This window comes from Macaca fascicularis, chromosome 1 (assembly GCF_037993035.2).
Source record: "Macaca fascicularis isolate 582-1 chromosome 1, T2T-MFA8v1.1".
Taxonomy (NCBI): domain Eukaryota; kingdom Metazoa; phylum Chordata; class Mammalia; order Primates; family Cercopithecidae; genus Macaca; species Macaca fascicularis.
In genome coordinates, this window is record NC_088375.1 from 233,707,863 (window position 1) to 233,729,159 (window position 21,297).

Here is a 21,297-nt window from a genome sequence, read left to right on the forward strand (position 1 = left end):
CTCCTTCCCAGAGCCCTAGATGGCCAATCCCACCTTGTCCTGTGTGGGCAGAAGAGAACCTAGGTGCTGAGGCAACAGACTGAAGGCACAAACTGTTTCAGTATAATAAAGAAAATAGAGTAAGAATAGTCATAATACAAATTAGATATAGAGATGATCACGGGCAATTATCAATCATTATTATAAACATTATTAATCATTAGCTTTTAATATTACTCCTTGTTGCATTACTAATATAACCTAGGAATAACGGGTGGGTGTAGGGTCAGGTGCTGAAGGGACATTGTGAGAAGTGACGAAGAAGACAAGAGGTGAGCCCTCTGTCACGCCCACGTAAGGGCCGCTTGAGGGCTCCTTGGTCAAGCGATAACGCCAGTGTCTGGGAAGGCACCCGTTACTTAGCAGACCGCGAAAGGGAGTCTCCTTTGCTTGGAGGAGTCAGGGAACGCTCTGCTCCACCAGCTTCTTGTGGGAGGCTGGATATCATCCAGGGCTGCCCGCAGTCATCCGGAGGCCAAAACCCCTCCCTGTGGTGCTGTGCTTCAACGGTCACACTCCTCGTCCACCTTCATGCTCCTCCCGTACTCCTGGTTCCTCTTTGAAGTGCGTAGTAGACAGCGATAGAACACATAGTGAAAGTCTTAAAGCCTTTGATCTCTCTTGTAAGTGCAGAGAAGAAAACGCTGAGGTATGCTGCCTTCGCTCTGCTTCTGATACCTAAAAGGGAAGGGCCCCCTGTCCCGTGATCACGTGACTTGCTTCACCTTGTCAATCACTTAGAAGATTCACCCTCCTTACCCTGCCCCCTTGTCTTGTATCCATTAAATATCAGCGCCCCCAGCCGTTCGGGGCCACGACCGGTCTCCGTGTCTTGATGGCAGTGGTTCCCTGGGCCCAGCTGCTTTCTCTTTATCGCTGTCTTGTGTCTTTATTACAATCTCTCGTCTCCGCACACGGGGAGAACGCCCGCTAAGCCCCGCAGGGCTGGACCCTACAGTCCCGGACCCTGTGCTCCCAGCCCCAGGGGACAGAGTCTGAGGGTCGCAGAGGTCAGGACACACCTCGAACTCCACCCAGAAGCCCTGCCTGGCCTTCCCGCTGGCATCGGTGGCCCTGCTAAGCTCCTGCACACAGCGCTCCAGGCTCCGAGCACTGATCCTTGTGGCCTTGAGGGGCTGCCAGGGAGAGGCCTGCATCTAAGTTCAGGGGGACCCAGGGCCCCGCAGACCCCACAACACTTCAGGGCCCCGCAGACTCCACCACAGCCCCCTGGGGCCCTGCAGACCCCACCACAACCACTGAGAGTCCTACAGACTCCACCACAGCCCCCCGGGGCCCTGCGGCCCCCACCACAGCACCCCCCACCGAGGGCAGCTGCCCCAGGCCCCCCCCCCAAGAATCTGGCCACCCTGGCCCAGCCCCGCACCCCTGCGTCTGGTCACCCTGCCCTGGGCCCTGTGCCCCTGCACGTGGCCACCCTGGCCTGCTCCTGCACCCTCATCGGGTCACGGAGGTCGCCACGTGCCAGGAGGACACACAGAGGGATTTGCAGGTTCTCCTTCCCATGGCCATTCAGGCGCCTGGGGGCTCCCCTGGTAGAGGGTCGTCCCTGACCCCAGTGGACCCCCAGCTGCCTTCCTGGGTGAGGCTGTGCCCTCGGCTCTGGTGCCTGTGCAGGGGCCTACCTGCTTGAGGTGCACCACAGCCCCCGCCTTCTCCATCGTCGGGCTCCACTGGGTCTCCGAGGGTATCCAAGTGCTCCCTGTCTCCCACGTCGTACTTCTCATCTGGCTGTGGGGGCGGCGGTGAGGGGCCTGGCCAAGGCTGCCTGCCCTTCCCAGAGGCCGCCCCAGCCCACCGCCGCCTCCCACCTGGAAGCAAATCAAGATGTGGGTGACCCGTGGCTGGCAGCCCACGCCCTGCGCCTTGTCCCACTCCTGCGTCAGCACTGACAGCGGCAAGTCCCCAGGACTGCTCTGGCTCTCGTGCACCAGGAAGCTGCCCGGACGCCCCTTCTGCAGCAGCAGTTTCTCAGCCTCCTTGCCAGACAAGCTCCCGTGGTACTACCTGGCCCAGGCAAAGGGGAGCTCAGGTGAGGCTGGAGGCCACGGCCTGGCCAGGTGAGGGGGAGAGACCCACACAGATGGGGCAGAAGGCTCAGTGAGACATACGCAGACCTTGGGGTCCAGGCAGCGCCCCCACCCAGGCCCCAGAGCTGCTCTGCCCACCTTTCTGGCCCTTGCCCACCCAGGAGCCTGCAGGAGGCAGGCGGGCGCTGCAGGGGTGGGCGGCCACCAGGTGGCAGCCTGGTCCTCAGCAAGGAGGGGCCGGGCGGCCTCCCCAGACCAGGCCTCCTTCCCTGTAGATGCAGGACCCTGCAGTGGGGAAACCGAGGCTGGAGGAACTGGCTCAGCCCAGGGCAACAGCCAGGAGGGCAGGGATGGGGCCAGGGCAGGCACTGGCTCCCCTGAGTCACCCTGGACTCCAGTGCCTGAGACCTGAAGGAAGGAGGCCTGGGGGAGGCAGGTGCAGGACCCTGCACCCTCTGCTTTGCTGCAGCCATGCCCTGAACCAGTGCTTAGCAGACGCCATCCCTCAGGATGCAGGCACGTGCACTCACACACATGCACACTCACACACGAACACACACAAACACATGCATAAACACACACACACGAACACATGAACACACGACACACGCACACACATGAACACATGAGCACACATAAACACATGCGTACCCAAACACACATGAACACACGAACACACGACCACACACATGAACACACGACACACGAACATGCACACATGCACATGCACGTGTGTGCACCCGAACATACGCACACATATGAACACACACAAACACACACAAACACTTGAACACACGAACACACACATGCGTGCTGACAGACACATGGATGCTGGGCCAGGGCTCACCACTCTGACGTGGGGTCCTGGCAGCCCAGCAGGCACCGGAGCTGCACCCCCAGGCTCTGGCAACACAGTCACAGCCCCGGAAGCCCTGCCTGTCCCCAGGCCCCTCACAGGGCAGGAAAGGGTCCTGCGGAGCCCCTGACTCAATGAGGCCTCCCCAAAGGCCTCTCTAAATAGTTCCTTCCCGCCCAGAGGCCGCCCAGCACCACGTCCAACTCTCACAACCTTCCCAGCGCGTCGGCCCCCTGCACCAAGGCCTTGTGTCCAGGAAGCTGCCCACCGGCCCTCCAGGAGGACCCAGGTGTGAATTGCCCCAGGCCCCCAGCTGAGGACGTCCAGACCCCACAAGGCCTTCAACCAGAGCCTGTCCATGCCCTGACGGACACCATGAAGCCCCCGGGGCTGCTCTCGCTGGGCCTGGCAAGGAAGTTCCCACACTGACCCCTGGAGAGGAACAGCTGCTCCGCCTCCACCCCGCGGACCTCGGGGTGGAGCCACCCGGAGTGGGGAGAGCAGGTCAGTGCCCAGAGGAGGAGTCTGGCCCCACACAAACCTTCCTCACTGTTTCCATGGTAACACCCACGATGGTGGCTTGAGGCCACTGTGCTCAAAGCCAGGAATGGTCACTGGCCAGGGGCTGTGGGGTCCCAGGGACACGGACGGGCTGGAATTCTCCCCCAAGTGGCAGGGCCTGGGGCCAGTGGGGCTCCCTCCTTCTCCACATGCCCCCGAGGCTCTCAGCAGCTCCATCCACTCCACCCTGCAACCTCCACGGCCAGGATCTCGGACTTCCAGCCTCCAGAGCTGAGGGAAGGAGCTGCCTGCCTGCCCAGCTTATGGTCACTGTTTCAGCAACCCAGCTGCCTGACGACAGGTTCTCATCTCCCGGAGGACAGAAGCTGTTCCCCGCACTGCAGCGTCCCAGGTCCGTAACACTGGGACTGAGACACTCGACAGAGGGACGGGGCCGTAACACTGGGACTGAGACACTCGACAGAGGGACGGGGCCGTAACACTGGGACTGAGACACTCGACAGAGGGACGGGGCCGTAACACTGGGGCTGAGACACTCGACAGAGGGACGGGGCCGTAACACTGGGGCTGAGACACTTGACAGAGGGACGGGGCCGTAACACTGGGGCTGAGACACTCGACAGAGGGACGGGGCCGTAACACTGGGACTGAGACACTCGACAGAGGGACGGGTGGGTGCACAGGGAGGGGGGCGAGAGGCCAGCAGATGCCTGTGCAGCCCCAGGGAGCCTCGCTCTGTGTCTCAGGCGGGGCAGGTCAGGAAGCTTGGGGGTGTCACTGAGGAGCTGGACTTTGGCTCTGCAAACCTCGGGGCCCCACGCAGGCAGAGGCTGGTGCTGCCAGCACCTGGAGGGGAGGCTGAGGCTGCAGCCCTGCCCCTTCCTGGTGAACAGCCACCCTGTTCCCAGGACCCTCCTCGTCCACAGCCCCCCACGAGGTCAGGGCTGCCCTGGAGCCCACGTCCGAGATCACAACTGCCCCTTACTTTCGAGGCACAGGACTCCAGAGCCCAGGACTACATTGTACTCGGGTGGCAGCCCCAGAGGCCAGAATGTCAGCAAAAAAGAGTGAGTGACTGAGGGAGGGAGGGAGGGAGGGAGGGGTGGAGGGAAGGAGGGGATGGAGGGAAGCGGGGAGGGAGGGAGGGAAGGGGAGGGAAAGAGGGGCAGAAGGGGGGAAGGAGGGAAGGGGGGCGAGGGAGGGAGGGAAGGGGATAGGAGGGACCCCATCCCCGGCTCCAGCCCACCCTGGCCAGGTCCCTCTCCTGGGGCCCCAGCTCCTCCTCCTCCTTCGGGCCCTGCCTCTACTCCTTGCAGCTCCTGTCCCTCTGCTCCCCTCTGAGCACAGCTTCTCTCGGAAGAAGCATGTACGGCTGTGTGATTTGTAAATGTGAATGAATTAAAATTCATGGCCGGTGCGGTGGCTCACGCCTGAAATCCCAGCACTTCGGGAGGCCGAGGCGGGCAGATCACCTGAGGTCAGGAGTTCGAGACGAGCCTGGCCAACATGGTGAAACCCCGTCTCTACTAAAAACACAAAATTAGCCGGGCGTGATGGTGCCTGTAGTCCCAGCTACTCGGGAGGCTGAGGCAGGAGAATCACGTGAACCTGAGAGGCAGAGGTTGCGGTGAGCCGAGATCGCGCCACCGCACTCCAGCCTGGGCAACAACAGCAAAACTCCGTCTCAAAAAATAAAAATAAATGAAATAATAATAATAAAATTCAGCAACAGCAACTTTGCCGCCACTCAGGAACACTGTGGTGCTGGTCAGCACGGCCAGTCCTCTCCCGTGTCTCCAGAGCTGTGTCCCGCCCTCCAAGCCCACAGAGGACGTGGCTCTCAGGGTCCCCATGGACCTTGGGGCCCAGCCGGTCCTCAGCAGCCTCCAAGGCCATCCGTGCCACCTCCTTCCAACGGCGCCTTCTCCGCGTGGCTGTGCGGAGGCTGCGTTTCCCGGCTTCCCACCTTGCCCTGGCCAGGGCCCTTTGTCCTCCTCCTCCTCGATGGGAGCCCACAGGCCCTGGCTCTTCTGTCTGCGCAGAGCCTCAGCCCGTCCAGCGCCACCTCTGCTCTGAGCTCCAAACTCAGACACCTGGTTTCAGCAGCTTCGTTTGGAAAAAGCAGCACCTCGTTCCCACCATCTTCAAAACCCAAAGCTCCTGGTCTTGTCCCCGCCCCCCACACCCCGTTCTTCATCTTCCCCACGCGGGCAAGGGTGGCGGCCCTGCCTCCGGCCCCCCTTGGCACTCCCCACCGGCTCCGATCCATCAGTTCCTCTCGTCCTACCTTCAAAAGGTGCCCAGAGGCCACACGCAGTGGCTCACGCCTGTAATCCCAGCAGGGTGGATCACGAGGTCAGGAGTTCAAGACCAGTCTGGCCAACATAGTGAAACTCCGTCTCTACTAAAAATACAAAAATTAGCCAGGCGTGGTGGCACACACCTGTAATCCCAGCTACTCTGGAGGCTGAGGCAGGAGAATCGCGTGAACCCGGGCGGGGGCGGAGGTTGCAGTGAGCCGAGATCACGCCACTGCACTAGAGCCTGGGCAACACAGCGAGACTCCATCTCAAAAAAAAAAAAAAAAAAAAGGGTGCCCAGAGCTGACCACTTCTCCCCTGACCGCCTCGGCCTGCCGAGACTATTGGTTCCGTTCTGCCTGACTCTGACCCCACAGCCACGCCACGGCTCTCGGGAAACGCAAAATTCTGTCCACCCGGGCCTGGCCAGCCTGCTGGGCCTGCCCCATGAGGTACGGCACACACCTCCAGAGGGGCCCTCCCGGGCTGGCCCTGCAGCCCCATCCCTGTCCCTGCTTCTGCATTCAGCGCTGATGATGGCAGGCAGCACCCACATTTGCGTTCACTCTCTCCCTGTGTCTTCGCCTCTAGACAAGAGCCCGTGAGGTCAGCCCCCTTCCAGCCTCATGGCGCCCCAGGGCCTGCACACTGGTTCAGGGAGGCTCAGGAGCTCAGATGATCTGTGCAGGGCCACCCAGCAGTGAGCAACACCTCCATCTACACCTGGCCTGTGGGGAAGGGGGGATCGCCCGCCAGGCACGTCCTGGGCACTTGCTGGGCCTGGCACCCTAAGCTCCTTCCCATGAAACTGGCTCCATGGGGGAGCCAGACCTGGGGGCAGTTCCCACTGAGTGGCCATGGGGGAGGCTACCAGGGAAGGCTTCCTGGAGGAGGAGTGCCACGTGGTGACTTCCAGGGCCAGTCACAGGAGAGCAGGTGAGGCCACTGGGAAAGGGTAAGCGCATCCCCGGGCCGGCACTGAAATGCTGCGGGGCCAGGGGAACGGACGGGAACCCAGGAGGCAGCTTCCAGCCCCGGCCTGGGCTGCCCACTCTGCTGAACCACATCCCACACCTGCTGCCCCTCCCCAGCCCCACAGCCTCAGCCTCCACCCCAAGATGGGCGACGCCCAGGGTGTGGAGGCAGGGACAGGGGTGGAGACACAGAGCCGGGGAGGGACCTCATGTGACTCCTCCATCACACTTTCCAACCCCTCCTCCTGCCCGAAAGCCGCCACCAAGTCTGTCGCGTGGAAATCTCCAGGGGCGGGGCCCCGAGGCTGCAGCAGATCACACCACCGCCCCCAGCATCACCGCATCCCCACTCCCCGCTCCCGGCCAGCCCAGTGCAATCCCAGGCTGAGCGTGGGCCTCACACCTGGGCCTGGAGGTGGAGCTGGGTGCCCAGCAGGCGTGGGGGAAGAGGGCGCGGCCCAGGTTCCCAGCTCCCATCCCTCCCTCTCGTGGCGCTGCTCAGGCAGGAGAGGTTTGGAAGGCCTGGACCCTCTCTAGAGGGCCCAGGGTCACCTCTGTGCCGAAGGGGTCCTGGCTCCACGGTGGGCCAGTGGCTCAGCTCTACCCTGGTGACAGGGCCCACAGCGGGAGGGGCGAGGGGACTGGCCGTGGGCAGGACACACTGGGTTTCAGACCCCCAAGGTCCCCCAATAGGTCTAATGACACCAGACAGATGAGGTCACCCAAGAGGTCACCCTGACCCAGACCGGCCACCGGCTGCTGCAGCTCCCTGCATGGCCCTGGTCTTCGTGTCTCATCCGTAGTGGGGACGGCTCCAGCCCTGGGACACTGGGACTCCCCCTGAGGAGAAGTGTGGGTTGCAGGGTTCGTGAATGGCTTGTCAATGTACATACACACACACACACACAGACACATACACACACACACAGACACACACACACACACACACACACATATAAACACACATACACACCCAGTATGGGGGCGGCATACACACACACACACACACACCCGGTATGGGGGCAGCATACACACACATAAACACACACAAACACACACACACACAAACACGCATACACACAAACACACACAAACACACATACACAAATACACACACATACACACACACACACACACCTGGTATGGGGGCAGCATACACACACATAAACACACACACACACACACACACACAAACACGCATACACACAAACACACACATACAAACACACATACACAAATACACACACATACACACACAAAAACACACACGGTATGGGGTGGCATACACACATAAACACACACACACAAACACACACACACGCCTGGTATGGGGCGGCATTACACACACACACACACAAACACACACACACATACACACCCGGTATGGGGGCGGCATACACACACACACACACACACACACACAAACACACATACACACAAACACACATACAAACACACATACACAAATACACACATACACGGTATGGGGTGGCATACACACATAAACACACACACACAAACACACACACACACACATACACACACAAACACACACAAACACACACATATACAAACACACACACATACACACATAAAACACACACATGGTATGGGGGCTGCAAACACACACACACACATATACACCCACAAACACACAAGTACACACACACACCATATGGGGGCTGCTTTCCCCCACGCTGGGGCCTGGCCACACCTGCATCTTGATGGTGCCAGGTGTGCAGACCGGGGAGAGGGTCTCAGAGCACGGGAAGTGCCCGTTCCACCTCCCTCCCTAGAACCTCCAGGTCTCTCCCGCAGCCCCCAGGGCTGACCCCTCAGGACCCAGAGGAACCACAACCAGGGTGGGCTCTGCCCCCGACACCAGCCACAGTCACGATTCCCTCCCCAGCCCCCGAAGCACAGGAAACCCAGGAGCTCGGTGGGTCCACCCCCGAGGGACCCAGGACCCAGACACCATCATTGCCGCAAGACACGCACGGGGCACAACCCTGCCAGCCCCGCCGCGCTGCACAGGAGCCCCAGGGCCGAGTGGTGTCCACAGAGGTGATGCTGACGTGGCAGACCACGAGGAGGGGGCTGGGGGCAGCATGGTGGATCTACCCCGGGATTTGGCTGGGACTGCCCAGGCCTGATAGGGCTGTGGGCAGGGTCTCAGGGGCCAGAGGACTGACAGTCCAAGTGGCCGTCCCAGCGCGGGGCGCGGAGGGGGTGGCCAGGTTGCGGCGGAGTCCAGCCCCGGGCTTTCCCAGGCAGGCCCCGGGTCACAGGCCGATGACAGGCACATGGCTCTCCCTGGGCACCAGCACTCTGCCCAGGGGTCCTGCCAACCAGTGCCTGAAACGGACAGTACACAGGTAGCCGCCTCCTTCCTGGGCTCCAGCTGGACGCCGAACATGACAGGCACGGGGCTTTGGGCGGACAGATTCTCAGTGATCCAACTCAGTCCACTGTTCCCACGCCTGAGAAGCCCAAGACCGTGCTGGAGGCTGCCTGGTCCCCCCACACACCTGGGCCTCTGCCCTAGCGATCCAGGCCCCTGACTGCTGGGGCACTGCTGGGCAGGGTGGGTCAAGGGTCTCTACTTTGGGTTATGGACCTTGAGCTCAGGCTGGGAGAAGACCTGTGAGCCCTGTTGGTTCCTTCATGGACCTGGGGGTCACTCAGGGTCACAGAGCAACTGAGGTGAGCTCCAGGTTCACCAAGCCTCAAGCTCCAGAGGAGGGGCTCTGGGTGCTGCGCCTGGAGCTGGGAAGCGGTGACAAGTGGCTGTCACCTCCGAAGCTCCCGGCTGACCGCCAATGCACGCTGCAGGGTGAGCCTGCATGTGGGCACGCGGAGGGTGCAGGGGTCAAGCAGAAAGGGCAGGAAGTGCCCGGCTGCCGTACACGTACCACCCCCTCTCTGGAGGCAGGAAGCAGGCCCGACCTGCCGCCCGTCCCAGCTCCGACGCACCCCCGGCCCTGAGCCCCGCGACCAGACAGGGATCCACCCTCTACACTGGGCCCCGGGGGGTCTGGAAGGGAAGTGAGTCCTCCAGAGAGAACCGGGTCCTGGTAGGTGGGCAGGCCACGCCTGGGTGGGGAGGGCAGAGGGCTTCACCTCCAGGATCCCCTGGTGTTGCTGCCTCAGTTTCAGGACTAGGAAAAGCGGGGTGCCCCCCAACAGACTGCATCCCCGGTGGCCAAAAAGGGAGTCTGGAGCAGGGCACGGGGTAAGAGGACAGAGGGAGAGGCTGTGCCCGCCACCCGCAAGGCACCTTCCCCCGGGTAGGGGTGCTGCTGACCCTCACCTAGGCCCAACCTCTGCAGCCCTTTCCACCCGCCTGAGTCAGGCCAGGCCTGGCGGGCCAGGGACCAGAGCGTCCCGGCAGGGCCTGAGGGTGGAGGACGGCAGGAGTCCGGGACCCCAGGTCTGAGGGGCGACCCAGCTGGGAGCGCGAGGAGGTCCCGGGTGGCATCTCGCCACGCCCACCCGTCGAGGCCGTAGGCGCTTTTCCTGGGGTCCAGGATTCTGGGCCGCCGCGCGCCAGACTCACCGGCACGAGGCCATGTCTCACCGCGCCGCTCGCGGGCGCACTGGGGCCGCACCTTCCGGCAGCTTCGCGAAGGCCCCGCCCGGGCCCCGCCCCTGAAGCCCCGCCCCGGGCCACGCCCCCGGCTTCCTTAAAGGGTCCCCGCCAGCCAGTCTTGCCGGGCGCCTGGGAGGTTGGGCTGCGGGCGGAAGCTCCGGTCGTCCCCGCTTCAGAGCCGGGTCGCGGGTCGCGGTTCGCGGGTCGCGGACGCTGTTGCCGGCTCCGTCCCGCGCTCCCTTCCAAGACTCTCTGGCTTTTCCGGGGCCGTCTCCTCTGCGGACGGGGGCCGGGGCTCCAGGCTGGCGGGCGTGGCGGGGCGGGGCCCGCGGGACCGGCCCCCCCGGCTGTGCCGCGTCCGCCCCCGCGCAGGTCCCAGCCTCAGGCCCGCCGGTTTCGCGAGTCTGGCTCCCACCGCGGCCGGTCCCGGACGCGGGTGCCTCTCCCTGGCGTGCGCTCAGCTGCCCTCGTTTTCAGGCGTGGCCCGGGCTGCCCTGGGCTTCCGAAGCCTCTCAGACCCGCAGCCTCCAGCCTGGGACCCACCAGCGCCTCTCCGCCCGCGCGGCTTTCCTCCTCTTCACCCCCGGCCACGATGGCGTCGTCACCCTCCAGGTCCCCTTTGAGTCCTCTGGGTCCTGCGCGCTCCGCAGCGGTTGTTCCCCCAAACTCCGTCTCCTGGTTCTGCGCCTCCTCTTCCTCCCCTCCGAGGTCCTCCTCCCTCCTTCATTTCTGGCGTCGGAGCTTTTTCTCCCCTGCTAGGCAACACCCAGCAGGGGCACCTGCGCCAGGCTTCAGCCCAGCCTCTCCCTGCCTGGCACCCCTCGGCCCCCTGGACCCCACTCAGGGGACCCTAGCTTCCCCAGCGCGGCCCTCCCTCCAGACGCATCAGGGCGAGTCCACCCAAAGCTTCGGTGCCTCCAGCTCCATCTCCACCTCCCTGAGCGCCTCTTCTCACCCCCCTCGACCCACCCATTCTCCCTCAAATCCCTCCCTCTGCTCCCCCTGCAGCCGAGCACCCTGTCCCAGCCAGCGGCGTCCTCGTGAATTCTGGTGTTCTCCTGCTTGGAGCCCTCCGGGAGCCTCCCACATCTCATCAGGCAGCGCCCCCAGCCCTCTTCCCCAGGCCCACGCAGCCCCACTGGACCTGCCCTGCCCATCTGCGTCCAGCCCCTGCCGCTCTGATCTGTGGCCTCTGTCCTGCACGCTGGCCTCTGGCCACTCCTACGCCTCCGCTTCTGCTGAAAGCTCCCTTCGTCAAGACACAGGGCCCTGCACACCATCCAATGGACCCACACCACATGCCCCACCTCGCGCCTCCTCACCTGCCCTTCCCCGCACATGCTTGGGGTCTGGGTTTGGGCATGTTTTCCCTGGACCTTTCCGGGAGCCCAAAGTTGGTCTGCCCCCACCCTGGCCCCCCACCGTCAGCGACCTGTGTGTGGCCACCACTCCGGGACTCTGTCCTCCCTGACCCCCAGTGCCTGACACCTGCCAGGCACACAGGGTCGCTCAGCGCATCCCCAGAGGACCGAGTGAGGAAAGGCTCAGAAAACAAACACCCAGACTCGTGGGACCACCTGGGTGTGGAGCTTATGGGCATTATCTTCTTTTTCTTTTTTTTGAAATGGAGTCACGCTCTGTCGCCCACGATGGAGTGCAGTGGCGCGATCTCAGCTCACTGCAACCTCCGCCTCCCGGGTTCAAGCGATTCTCGTGCCTCAGCTTCCCGAGTAGCTGGGATTACAGGCATGCGCCACCACGCTCGGCTAATTTTTGTGTTTTTAGTAGAGATGGGGTTTCACCATGTTGGCCAGGCTGGTCTTGAACTCCTGACCTCAGGTGATCCACCCGCCTTGGCCTCCCAAAGTGCTAGGATTACAAGGTGTGAGCCACCACACCCGGCCTTTTTTTTTTTTAAATCATTAATACAAAATAGAAAAGTACACTTCGTGATTTTTCATAAGAGCCAGCACTTTGCAAAGGCCACCCAGCTGGTCACACACCCCACCCCTTCTTCCCCTGCTTCTCCCCAGGGCTCACATCTGCTGGTGCTGGATGCCAGCTCTTTGTTTTTTAGACAGGTTCTTGCTCTGTCACCCAGGCTGGAGTGCAGTGGTGCAATCACAGCTCACTGCTGCCTCAACCTCCTGGATTCAAGTGATCCTCCTGCCTCAGCCTCCCGAGTAGCTGGAGCTATAGGTGTGTACCACCATGCCTGGCTAATTAAAGAAAATTTTTTGCAGAGATGTGGTCTCACTATGTTGCCCAAGCTGGTCTCAAACTCCTGGCCTCAAGCAATCCTCCAGCCTCAGCCTCCCAAAGTGCTAGGATTACAGGTGTGAGCCACGGCGCCCTTCGCTGAGGTTCAGCCTCTGCAGTGCTCTCACCCACACACTAATTTAGGAAGCAGGTTAGAGGGAGTCCAGGAGCCCAACTACGCTGGGGGTTACAGGCTGCCAGCAGTGCCAAGGGTTGGCGCTGCACATCTGGGCCAGTGAAAAGGCTGCCCAGCAGCCCCACACACCCTGGCTCCCCCCAGGCCCTTCCAGCCCTGGGTGCAGCCTCCTTCCAACCCTGTGCCCTGACACAGACGTGGGCCAATTACGTGTGCAGGCACACACACCCACACGTGCACGCTGGAGAGCCTCCTGCCTCCACGGCCCCGCCCCCCACGGTGCTCCACGTTGTGTGCTCCCCACTCAGGGCCTCATCAGCCACAAGGAGCCCCTGTGCAGGGCCTGGCTCCATCCAGGGCCACCCAAGGAAGCTCCAAGTCTGCGCTCCCACCACAAAGCTGAGCAAGAAGCCGCCAGGCCAGGGCGCTGGTGAGGACGGACACAAGCCAGGCCAGGGCGCTGGTGAGGACGGACACAAGCCAGGCCAGGGCGCTGGTGAGGACGGACACAAGCCAGGCCAGGGCGCTGGTGAGGACGGACACAAGCCAGGCCAGGGCGCTGGTGAGGACGGACACAAGCAATGCTTTCAAAGTTTTCAGACTTTATTTCACAGCGATCGACACAGAAATGTACTAGAGTTAGTAACAGGGCGCCCAGCCTCCCCGCCGCCCGCTTCATTGGGTGCTGCTCCTAGGAGGACTGGGCGAGGGCTGGGGCTGGGGGTGGGGATGGGATGGGGGTGAGGAAGGGATGGGACGTTGCAGTTTAAGGCATTTCTGGCTTCGGAGCCATCCCTGCCACCCCTGCACCTGCCCCTTGACCTTGGTCAGACACTGGCTGGCCCCTGGTCGTTCTGAGACAAGGATGACCGTCACTGATGCTGTGGGGAGGGTTTGCAGTGAGGCAGCCCTCAGCTGCTCTCAGGCGAGACGGGAAAGATGAGACCCACCACTCCAGGGGTCAAATAAAATCAATACACGAAGAACACGGCCGGTGGCCAGACCCAGATACCCAGGCAGGCAGCAGAGGTCAACTGCACCCCACAGTGAGCTCCCCTCGATAGCCCCTGGGGTGTGGCAGAGGGACACAGCCGCATCCAGGGTGGCTGGGCAGGGCCAGCTGAGGGTCAGGGCACCTAGACCGGCCCTGGTCTGGCCTCTGCTTCTCAGCAGCCTGGGGCTGGTTCAGGCAGCACGGGGAGGGACGCAGAGCTGCCCAGCAGTAACATTGTTTCGAAGTCACAGTATTGGCATAGGAGGCCAAGGCAGGGCCCAGAGCACACACAGGAAGGAGCAGCTCAAATGAGGGCTTGGAAAGGCCCTGTGGGGGCACCCAGAGGAAGGGCCCCCTCAGACCTCAGCAGCCCCTTCCTCTCCAGGACGCAAGCCCCACCTGACAGAGCGAGGGTGATTCAGGGGCCGGGGCTGCTTCCTGGCGGGGACACCGTGGGGGAGGCGCAGTGCAAGGGGGGGCTCAGCGCCCTGAGGCAGAGGTGTGTGTCCTGAGGCTGCCATCCATGCCAAGCCCTCCACGCTGCCACCTCGCCTGTCAGTCCCTCGGCACCAGGTCTGTCTGCAGTGCGGCTGCCTGGACGGAAGGGAGGCCGGGCCAGCAGTCCCTCCGGCCAACACTCAGGCAAGAAAATCATATCAAAAAGCGACAAGTTTACAAAAATAGAAAATAATTACAGCGGGCGTGGGGCTCTGGTGCCAGCTCATGGGGCGGGGCAGGGCCGCAGCTCTGGTTTGGCGATGGCGTCCTCCAGTAGGTGCAGCGGGCGCTGGCCCACCACCACGTCCCGCAGGCAGCCCACGAAGCCCGTGCCGTAGGCCTTGGGCAGTGCTGGGCCCACGGGCAGCTCCGGCAGGCCCCCTGCAGCACAGACAGTAGGAGTCACCCGGCTGTGACTCAGTGATGCTGATGGGCAGAGGGACTCACGGGCACCCCAACAAGCAGGTGACCAGCAGGGGGACCACACCTGGGCCCCCGCCTCCTGGCCCCACGGCACTGGGAACTGCAGGGGCTACAGCGGGAGAAGAGAGAGCCCAGCCCACCAACTCACATGCACCCTGACTCAAGGTGGGCCCTGGGGGGTGAAGTCTGTCCCTTGATATTATGAGACCCTTGGGTATCCCTCCCTAGTCTCCCCAAAACACTCACCAAGCCACAGGGCTCCATCAGTGTCCAGCTGCGTGGCACCCAGCGGGGAGGAGCCGGTCACAGGGGCCTCATTACCCACCTGCAGGGAACCTTCCCTCTGCTCCCTGGGGGTACGGGGAGGGGGAGACCATCAGGGCCCAGAGCTCCCTCTGCCTCCTCTAGACTGTAAACCCTGCATCCTTCCTATGCCCTGCAGGTGCCTCAGCCTGGGGGACCCCCCAGGTGTCACCCCTGGGGGCAAGGATGGGCTGGCCTTGACCCCAAGGAGAGCACTAGGAGCCAAGGCGGGGGACATTCCCGCAGCTCAAGCTTTGCTGGAGGTGATGGCCAGGCTCGGACCAGAGCAACCCCCAGCAGGCTCTGGGCAGGGCTGGGATGCCTTTCAGGCCTGGAAGCTGATCACTGCTTCTCCTGCATCTTCTCGGCCCTTCCTCCTCCCACTGGCAGCGACCTCGGCTCAGGCAGCAAGGCTTGTCCTCCCTGACCCCCGGCCATAAGTGGCTGGACACAGCCCAGCTGGGCAAGTGTGGGCAGCCCTCACCACTATTCTCGGCATGCTGGGTTCCCTACTCACCTATGTGCCACGACCCGCAACCAGCGGTTGGTGTTGACGGGCACGGTGGAACGCAGCACCACGGGCTGGGAGCCCAGGTTGTAGCTCAGCTGCAGGTGGCCGTCCACAATGGCCAGTGCCACGTAGTCCGCCCGCTCCGTGGCCTTGCCACTCCAGAGCACCAGCCCCTGCGTGGCCTCGGTGCGCAAGCTCAGTTCAAAATGGTTGCTCTGCAGTGCCTTCTCGCTGGAAGGCAGAGGGCAGGTCAGGGCCTCTAGGAAGGTGGCAACAGGACAGGGTGGGGGAGGTGGGAGGACAAGGGCTCTGGCGGCAGAGGCCACAAGGGCTGGTGACGGGACCCAGGGGTGGCTGGTGGGCAGACACCGACAGTGGGAGGGAGAAGAGGGATGGAGACGGGGGCAGCTTGGCAGAGAGAGATCAGAGAGAGAGGTGCGAGGACAGATGGGCCAGCCGGGGATCTGCAGGCGCTGCTGCCACGTGCTCACCTGTGAAGGGCCCCGGACTCCAGAGTTTCGGGGCTTAGAAGCAGGAAGAGAGGGAGGCAGATGAGCAGGGGACAGGCGCGCCAATGCAAACCCTCCCCAACACTGTGGGCTGCAAGGAGCAGGCGCCCACAGAAGACACACGTGACCTCGAGGATCATAGGCCTGCCCACCAAAGAGCCCCAGCAAGGACACTTAAACATGCATGTGCGGACACGCGAGGGCACAGACACCCACGTGCAGACAGCAGGAGCACGGCCAAGGCTGGGCACAGAGATCAAGGAGGTAGGCGTAGGGTGGCATGAAATGGAGACCAGGGGCTCAGATGCCCCGGTACACACACGCGTCTGTGCATGCATGCAGATCTACACACGGACACACGCACCTGCATGTCCACACACATACACACGTGTACATGAACACACACAGACACACCTGAATGCTCCCCACTTACACCTGTTCACACACACACACATCTACATATACCCCCATATATACACGCACATACACGGACCCATGCACACACAGACACACACAGACACAAAGCTGCATGTCTCCCCCACACACACACATATACATGGGGCCATGCACACACGGCTATATATTCACACACGTACACCTGCACATCCACCCCATATACATAGACACGCACCTACAGACACCTGCATGTTCACACACACGGACGTGCACACGGACACAGACACGCATGCATGTGCGCACACATGTGTGTAGCCTCCGTGGTGGGGGCTGGCTGTGGGGCAACCCTCGGCCTGTGCCCTGGGAGGGGCGACTGCACTTCTGAGGCAGGAAACAGCCTCTTGCCACAAAACAGCGCCGGACCCCCATCCTCCACCACGGGGGACGGACTGGGGGGCTCAGGACTGTGCTCCCCACCAGGAAGGATGGAGGGAGGGGTGGGAGTGAGAGGGAGCAGGCGGGGGCCGAGCTCTACTCACACGGGGATCTCATTGGCCAGTTCGCTTGGAAACAAAGAGACAGACAGTGAGAGGTGGGAGGACAGAGGTGGCAGCGCCGGGCCGCCCCTCCTGGCCTCGGAGCGAAGGCGTGTGGGGGTCTGGTGTCCCGCCCCGAGGGCACAGACGGGACCAGCGGCCAGCAGAGGATGGCACGTTACCTCTCGGTCACAGCGTTGAGGTACTCGACAAAGGTCCGCCCGTCAAAGGCCAGGGTATCCACGTCCCCTGCCGACTTCTCCACCAGCCCTGTGAGACAGGCAGGTGAGGGTGGGCCTCGTGGGCTCTGGGCCCGTCCAGCCTCTACCCCCTGCCCTGTGCCAGGCTCACCGTTCTCGCAGTGTGGCCCTGAGAATCCCCCGGGACACAGGCACACATAGGCAGCCTCCCTCGGGACACAGGAGGCCCCGTTGAGGCAGGGGTGGCCTGAGGCCCGGGTGCAGGGGTGATCTGCGAAGGATGTGACGTCCACCTGCCGCAGCACGTGCTCCGGGGTCAGCAGCTGGCGGCCTCCCAGGGAGACCTGCGGGGCAGAGTCAGAGCCTTGTCCCGCCTGCCACCCCGCCCACCCTGGAGGCCGGTGGGACGCCCCACCCCCACATACCAGCTGGATGGCACCGTTGAAGCCAGAGGACACGGCAGCAGCATGGGCCAGCTTGCTGAAGTCAGGAGCTCCCCCTACATAGAGCGGCTCCTTCAGGTTGAGGACAGTGTGTGGAACCTGCGGGGACAGCGGGTGAGGGGCTGTGCAGAGCCCACCCACGGTGCAGACCCAGGGCCCAGGCAGTTGCACGCACCCTCCTACCCAGCCGCCCATTGCCTATCTAGGGGGCAGTGTTAATCACACAGAAATGGCAGGGTCCTTAGTGGGAAGGAGCTACCCCGGGGGTGGAGGCGCCAGAGATGTGAGCGGATGAGAGGCCGACAGTACCTTACGGGACTTCTGGCCTCCGAAGAGTGGGTGGGGTTGCAGAGCGAGAGCAGAGAGCAGGGAGGCAGAGGAGGCAGAGGACAGGGCAGGCGGCCAAGAGAACAGGACAGAAAAACAGCTCCGTGAGCGCCGGCAGGGGCGGGGCTGCCGCCCGAGGAGGAAGAGCAGGCAGCAGCGGGAGTCCCCTCACAGCCCAGAGCACTCACCGGGGACTCCCCCAACACGCGAGGGCCGTCGCCCACACGCATAGCACCCTTGCGGCCGTTTCGCTCCAGTGAGACCCTGGTCCAGGCTCCCAGGGTGACTGGCTCCTTGCTCCTGGTGAGGAGGGGTCAGTGTGAGTGGGCTCTGGCCGCCACCGGCCGCCTGACCCCCCAGGGCCCGAGCGACCTGTTGGTGCTCCAGCCCCAGGCCAGTGCCCCAGGCCTCCCACAGCCACCCTTGCCGGCCCACCTGATGACCGCCGCCCCCTTGCCCAGGTCGTAGCGGAACTCCAGGCGGCGGTCCTGCAGTGCCAGCGACACGAAGTCTCCCTTGCCGTCCGTCTTTTGCCCGTTGTAGAGCAGAAGGCCACTGGGGCCTCGTGCCAGGAACACGACCTCCAGCGCCATCTTCTCCCTGGGGTCATGGGGAGTTGGGGTGTCTCGCTGTCCTCTCCCCACGGGATAGACAGAGATGGAGGCCGGCCCTTCCCCGCTCCTGCCCCACCGACCCCAGGTCCCGTGCAAACGTGTGCAGGCCTCTCAACTCCAGATGGGAGAAGCCGTTGAAGTCAGCCACGAAGGGCCCAGAGCCGTCCTGCCCCGAGGCTGTAGGGAGAGTCACCAAGGCTTCAGTCCTGACCCCCAGGGCCTCCTGCACCCCATGCCAGCAGCGTGCAGAGCCTAACTCAAAACCCAAACTAGACTGAGCCGCATCCTAACTGCAATGCTACCTAGAACCCGTACCCACCCAAACGTTTGACCCCACCCCTACCCCCTGCCCTGAGAGCTCCACACCCCCGACCTGTCTGACAGAGGGTGCCCCCACGCCCCAGGGGGCACTCGCACTGGGCACCACCCTCGGGCAGCACACGGCAGGGCGCCGCCCCGTGGCAGGGGTTGGGCTGGCAGGGGCTCTTCTCATCGGCACAGGTTGGTCCTGGATGGAGGAAGACAAGACCAAGGTCCCAGGAGGTGTCGGTTGGGTACCGCCCACAGGCCCCGAGGTCCCACTCCCACCCGCCCCAGCCCCACTCTCACCGACGCGGCCGGGCGGGCACTGGCAGTGGAACCTCCCAGCCTCCAGGGCCTGGCACGGGGCCCCGCCACGGCAGGGGTTGGGCAGGCAGGGGTGGCTCCCGCACTCGCCCACGCCGGAGCCTCGGGTGGCAGCCCCCGGCCCAATGCCGAGCTCCAGGAGCTGGTTGTTGACGTCCAGCAAACGGATGCAGCCCCTCAGGCCGGCGCCCACGGAGGTCCGCTCCAGCGCCCTGCCACCAGGAGGGACGCCGGGTCAGGGCTCAGGGGTCACAGGCAAAGCCACCTTGCACACCAGGACCCCAAAGGGCCGGGGCCACACCACCCTCCAGGGGACTCACACAGCAGCCTGGTCCTCCGGTACACCGCCCACAAAGAGATCTGTGTCCAGGTTGAGGCCGTCGGTGCCACTGGGGCTTTCGCCCAGAACGGGGGTCTCACCATCCACCGAGAGGGTGCCCCGGCGCCAATGCCTTGACAGCTCCAGGCGGTGCCACCGGCCCGGCTCTACCGGCACCACACTGGTCAGCACTGCAGGCCCCGAACCGGTGTCAAACCTGAGGGCGAAGCAGGTGCTCAGGACCGTCGCCCGGCCCCGCCCCCCGCCCTGCCCCCTGAGCTACCCCGGCCCTGCCCCCTGCGCTACTCCGGCCACGCCCACTCCCCGCCCACCTGAGCTGCCCCGCCCCGCCCCCTGAGCTACCCCGGCCCCGCCCCCTCCCCGCCCACCTGAGCTGCACGCGGCCATCCAGCAGTGCCAAGGCCAGGAAGTCCTTGCCCCTGGCGTTACCATTGTACAGCAGCAGCCCCTGAAGCTCCAGCGCCCGGAATTCTAGCGCCAGGCGCAGAGTGTGGTAGGCGCGTAGGGTGGGGAAGGCCAGGAAGGAGCGGCCCTCGAAGGCCGGCACAGGGGCACCAAGCGCTGCAAAGGGCAACCGAGAAGGCCAGCTGGAAAAGCTCCGAGGATTCCCCACTTTTATCCCTGAAACCGCCTCCCCGCCTTTTTTGTTTTTGTTTTTTGAGACAGAGTTTCGCTTTTTTCGCCCCGGCTGGAGTGCAATGGTACTATCCTGGCTCACCGCAACCCCCGCTTCCTGGGTTCAAGCGATTCTCCTGCCTCAGCCTCACGAGTAGCTCGGATTACAGGCGCCCGCCACCACGCCCAGCTAATTTTGTATTTTTAGTAGAGACAAGGTTTCTCCCTGTGGGTCAGGCTGGTCTCAAACTCCCAACCTCAGGTGATCTGCCTGCCTCGGCCTCCCAGAGTGCTGGGATTACAGGTGTGAGCCACTTCGCTTGGCCGGAACCCCCCTTAATCCTGCCCCCAACTGAAAGCCTGATGGTGGCTTAGCCCCACCCTCAATCCTTGCCCCAACCCTGCTGCCTCCCTGTCCTCCCCTGCAGTGGACGTCCTTACCCTTCTCACAGGTGGCGCCTCCCCTGCCTGCTGGGCAGCTGCAGGTAAAGCCCCCACCAGAGACCTGGTGCTGGCAGGTGCCCCCGTGGAAGCAGGGCTGAGAGTCACAGGGCTTTGGAGGTTGCTGGGGGGCTAGGGGCCGACGTCCAGGCACACGGCTGGGGGCAGTGGTGGGGGGCCGACGTGTGGTGGGGGCTGCCGTGGTCTTGGCAACAGGCTGGCTTGTGTGACTGGGGTGCAGGGTCCGAGGGGTCACAGCAGAGGACGGCAGGCGGGACGCCGTGGTGGCTCTGGCCGTGGCGACGGCAGCAATGGCTCCTGACGTGACTCCCGTGAAAAACGCAGGAAACCAGTCTGCCAGCACAGGGAGCTGTGAGGGTTTCCTGGGAGCAGGGCCAGGAAGGGGTGGGGGTGTGGGCATGGGCAGAGGAGGGTCAGGCAAGCCGTGGCACGCAGCCTGGCGCTCACCAAAGTCCATAAATCGCACATGCTCCTGCAGTGGCCGCCTCACCCCCAAGGACCGGCGCCTGGACACCTGGATCTGCCGGAGCAGGGCCCGGGCCACGTCGGGTGCCCTGAAGGCTGTGGCTGGGGAGGAGCGAGCTCTGAGCATGGCAGAGCCCCAGGCATTCCCCACCCACTGCCTCCCAGGAAGGGTCCGGGGTGGGGGTCTCACTGGGGTCAAAGTGCACATCCACAATGGCGCGGACGGATTTGCCGGGCCCCAGGTCCCGCAAGCGGACACTCCGAAAATCCTTCTTGACGTCTGAATTCCGGAAGAGGTCGTCCAGCTG

The 21,297-nt window shown here is 63.4% G+C and overlaps 2 protein-coding genes across 38 annotated transcripts in view; both read right to left on the reverse strand.

Moving 5' to 3' along the window:
- Positions 1-185: 185 nt before the first annotated feature.
- On the reverse strand, positions 186-10,366 carry LOC135967647 (tyrosine-protein phosphatase non-receptor type 11-like). 30 transcript variants are annotated; one of them, XR_012427791.1, is made up of 7 exons: positions 10,299-10,366; positions 5,756-5,872; positions 2,229-2,375; positions 1,872-2,067; positions 1,686-1,791; positions 1,062-1,175; positions 186-717 (listed from the first exon to the last, which is right to left on the reverse strand). XR_012427791.1 is itself a non-coding variant. In XM_065531269.2 (4 exons), the coding sequence occupies exons 1-4, from the start codon at positions 10,310-10,312 to the stop codon at positions 543-545; spliced, it is 288 nt and encodes a 95-aa protein (XP_065387341.1). In that variant the 5' UTR covers positions 10,313-10,366; the 3' UTR covers positions 186-542. The 30 variants fall into 30 exon arrangements, 1 of the variants encoding a protein (XP_065387341.1); XR_012427776.1 differs by having other exon boundaries at positions 799-1,175; XR_012427794.1 differs by lacking the exon at positions 2,229-2,375 and having other exon boundaries at positions 5,756-5,869.
- Positions 10,367-13,308: 2,942 nt separating this feature from the next.
- Positions 13,309-21,297, reverse strand: part of AGRN (agrin) — a 36,024-nt gene continuing 28,035 nt past the window's right edge. For 2 of the 8 annotated variants that reach the window (XM_005545133.4, XM_065531277.2), the window contains 19 exons: positions 21,180-21,294; positions 20,972-21,091; positions 20,504-20,857; positions 19,816-20,008; positions 19,428-19,643; positions 19,090-19,319; positions 18,854-18,988; positions 18,561-18,657; positions 18,302-18,466; positions 18,055-18,166; positions 17,849-17,860; positions 17,522-17,638; positions 17,248-17,440; positions 17,079-17,166; positions 16,900-16,923; positions 15,947-15,979; positions 15,462-15,686; positions 14,888-14,991; positions 13,309-14,599 (listed from right to left, as the gene is read on the reverse strand). In XM_005545133.4, coding sequence (XP_005545190.3) covers positions 14,442-14,599; positions 14,888-14,991; positions 15,462-15,686; positions 15,947-15,979; positions 16,900-16,923; positions 17,079-17,166; positions 17,248-17,440; positions 17,522-17,638; positions 17,849-17,860; positions 18,055-18,166; positions 18,302-18,466; positions 18,561-18,657; positions 18,854-18,988; positions 19,090-19,319; positions 19,428-19,643; positions 19,816-20,008; positions 20,504-20,857; positions 20,972-21,091; positions 21,180-21,294 — 2,691 coding nt within the window. In that variant the 3' untranslated portion in view covers positions 13,309-14,441. The remainder of the gene's footprint in view (positions 14,600-14,887; positions 14,992-15,461; positions 15,687-15,946; positions 15,980-16,899; positions 16,924-17,078; positions 17,167-17,247; positions 17,441-17,521; positions 17,639-17,848; positions 17,861-18,054; positions 18,167-18,301; positions 18,467-18,560; positions 18,658-18,853; positions 18,989-19,089; positions 19,320-19,427; positions 19,644-19,815; positions 20,009-20,503; positions 20,858-20,971; positions 21,092-21,179; positions 21,295-21,297) is intronic. The other 6 variants (XM_005545135.5, XM_065531285.2, XM_005545134.5 and 3 more) reach the window with 5 other exon arrangements.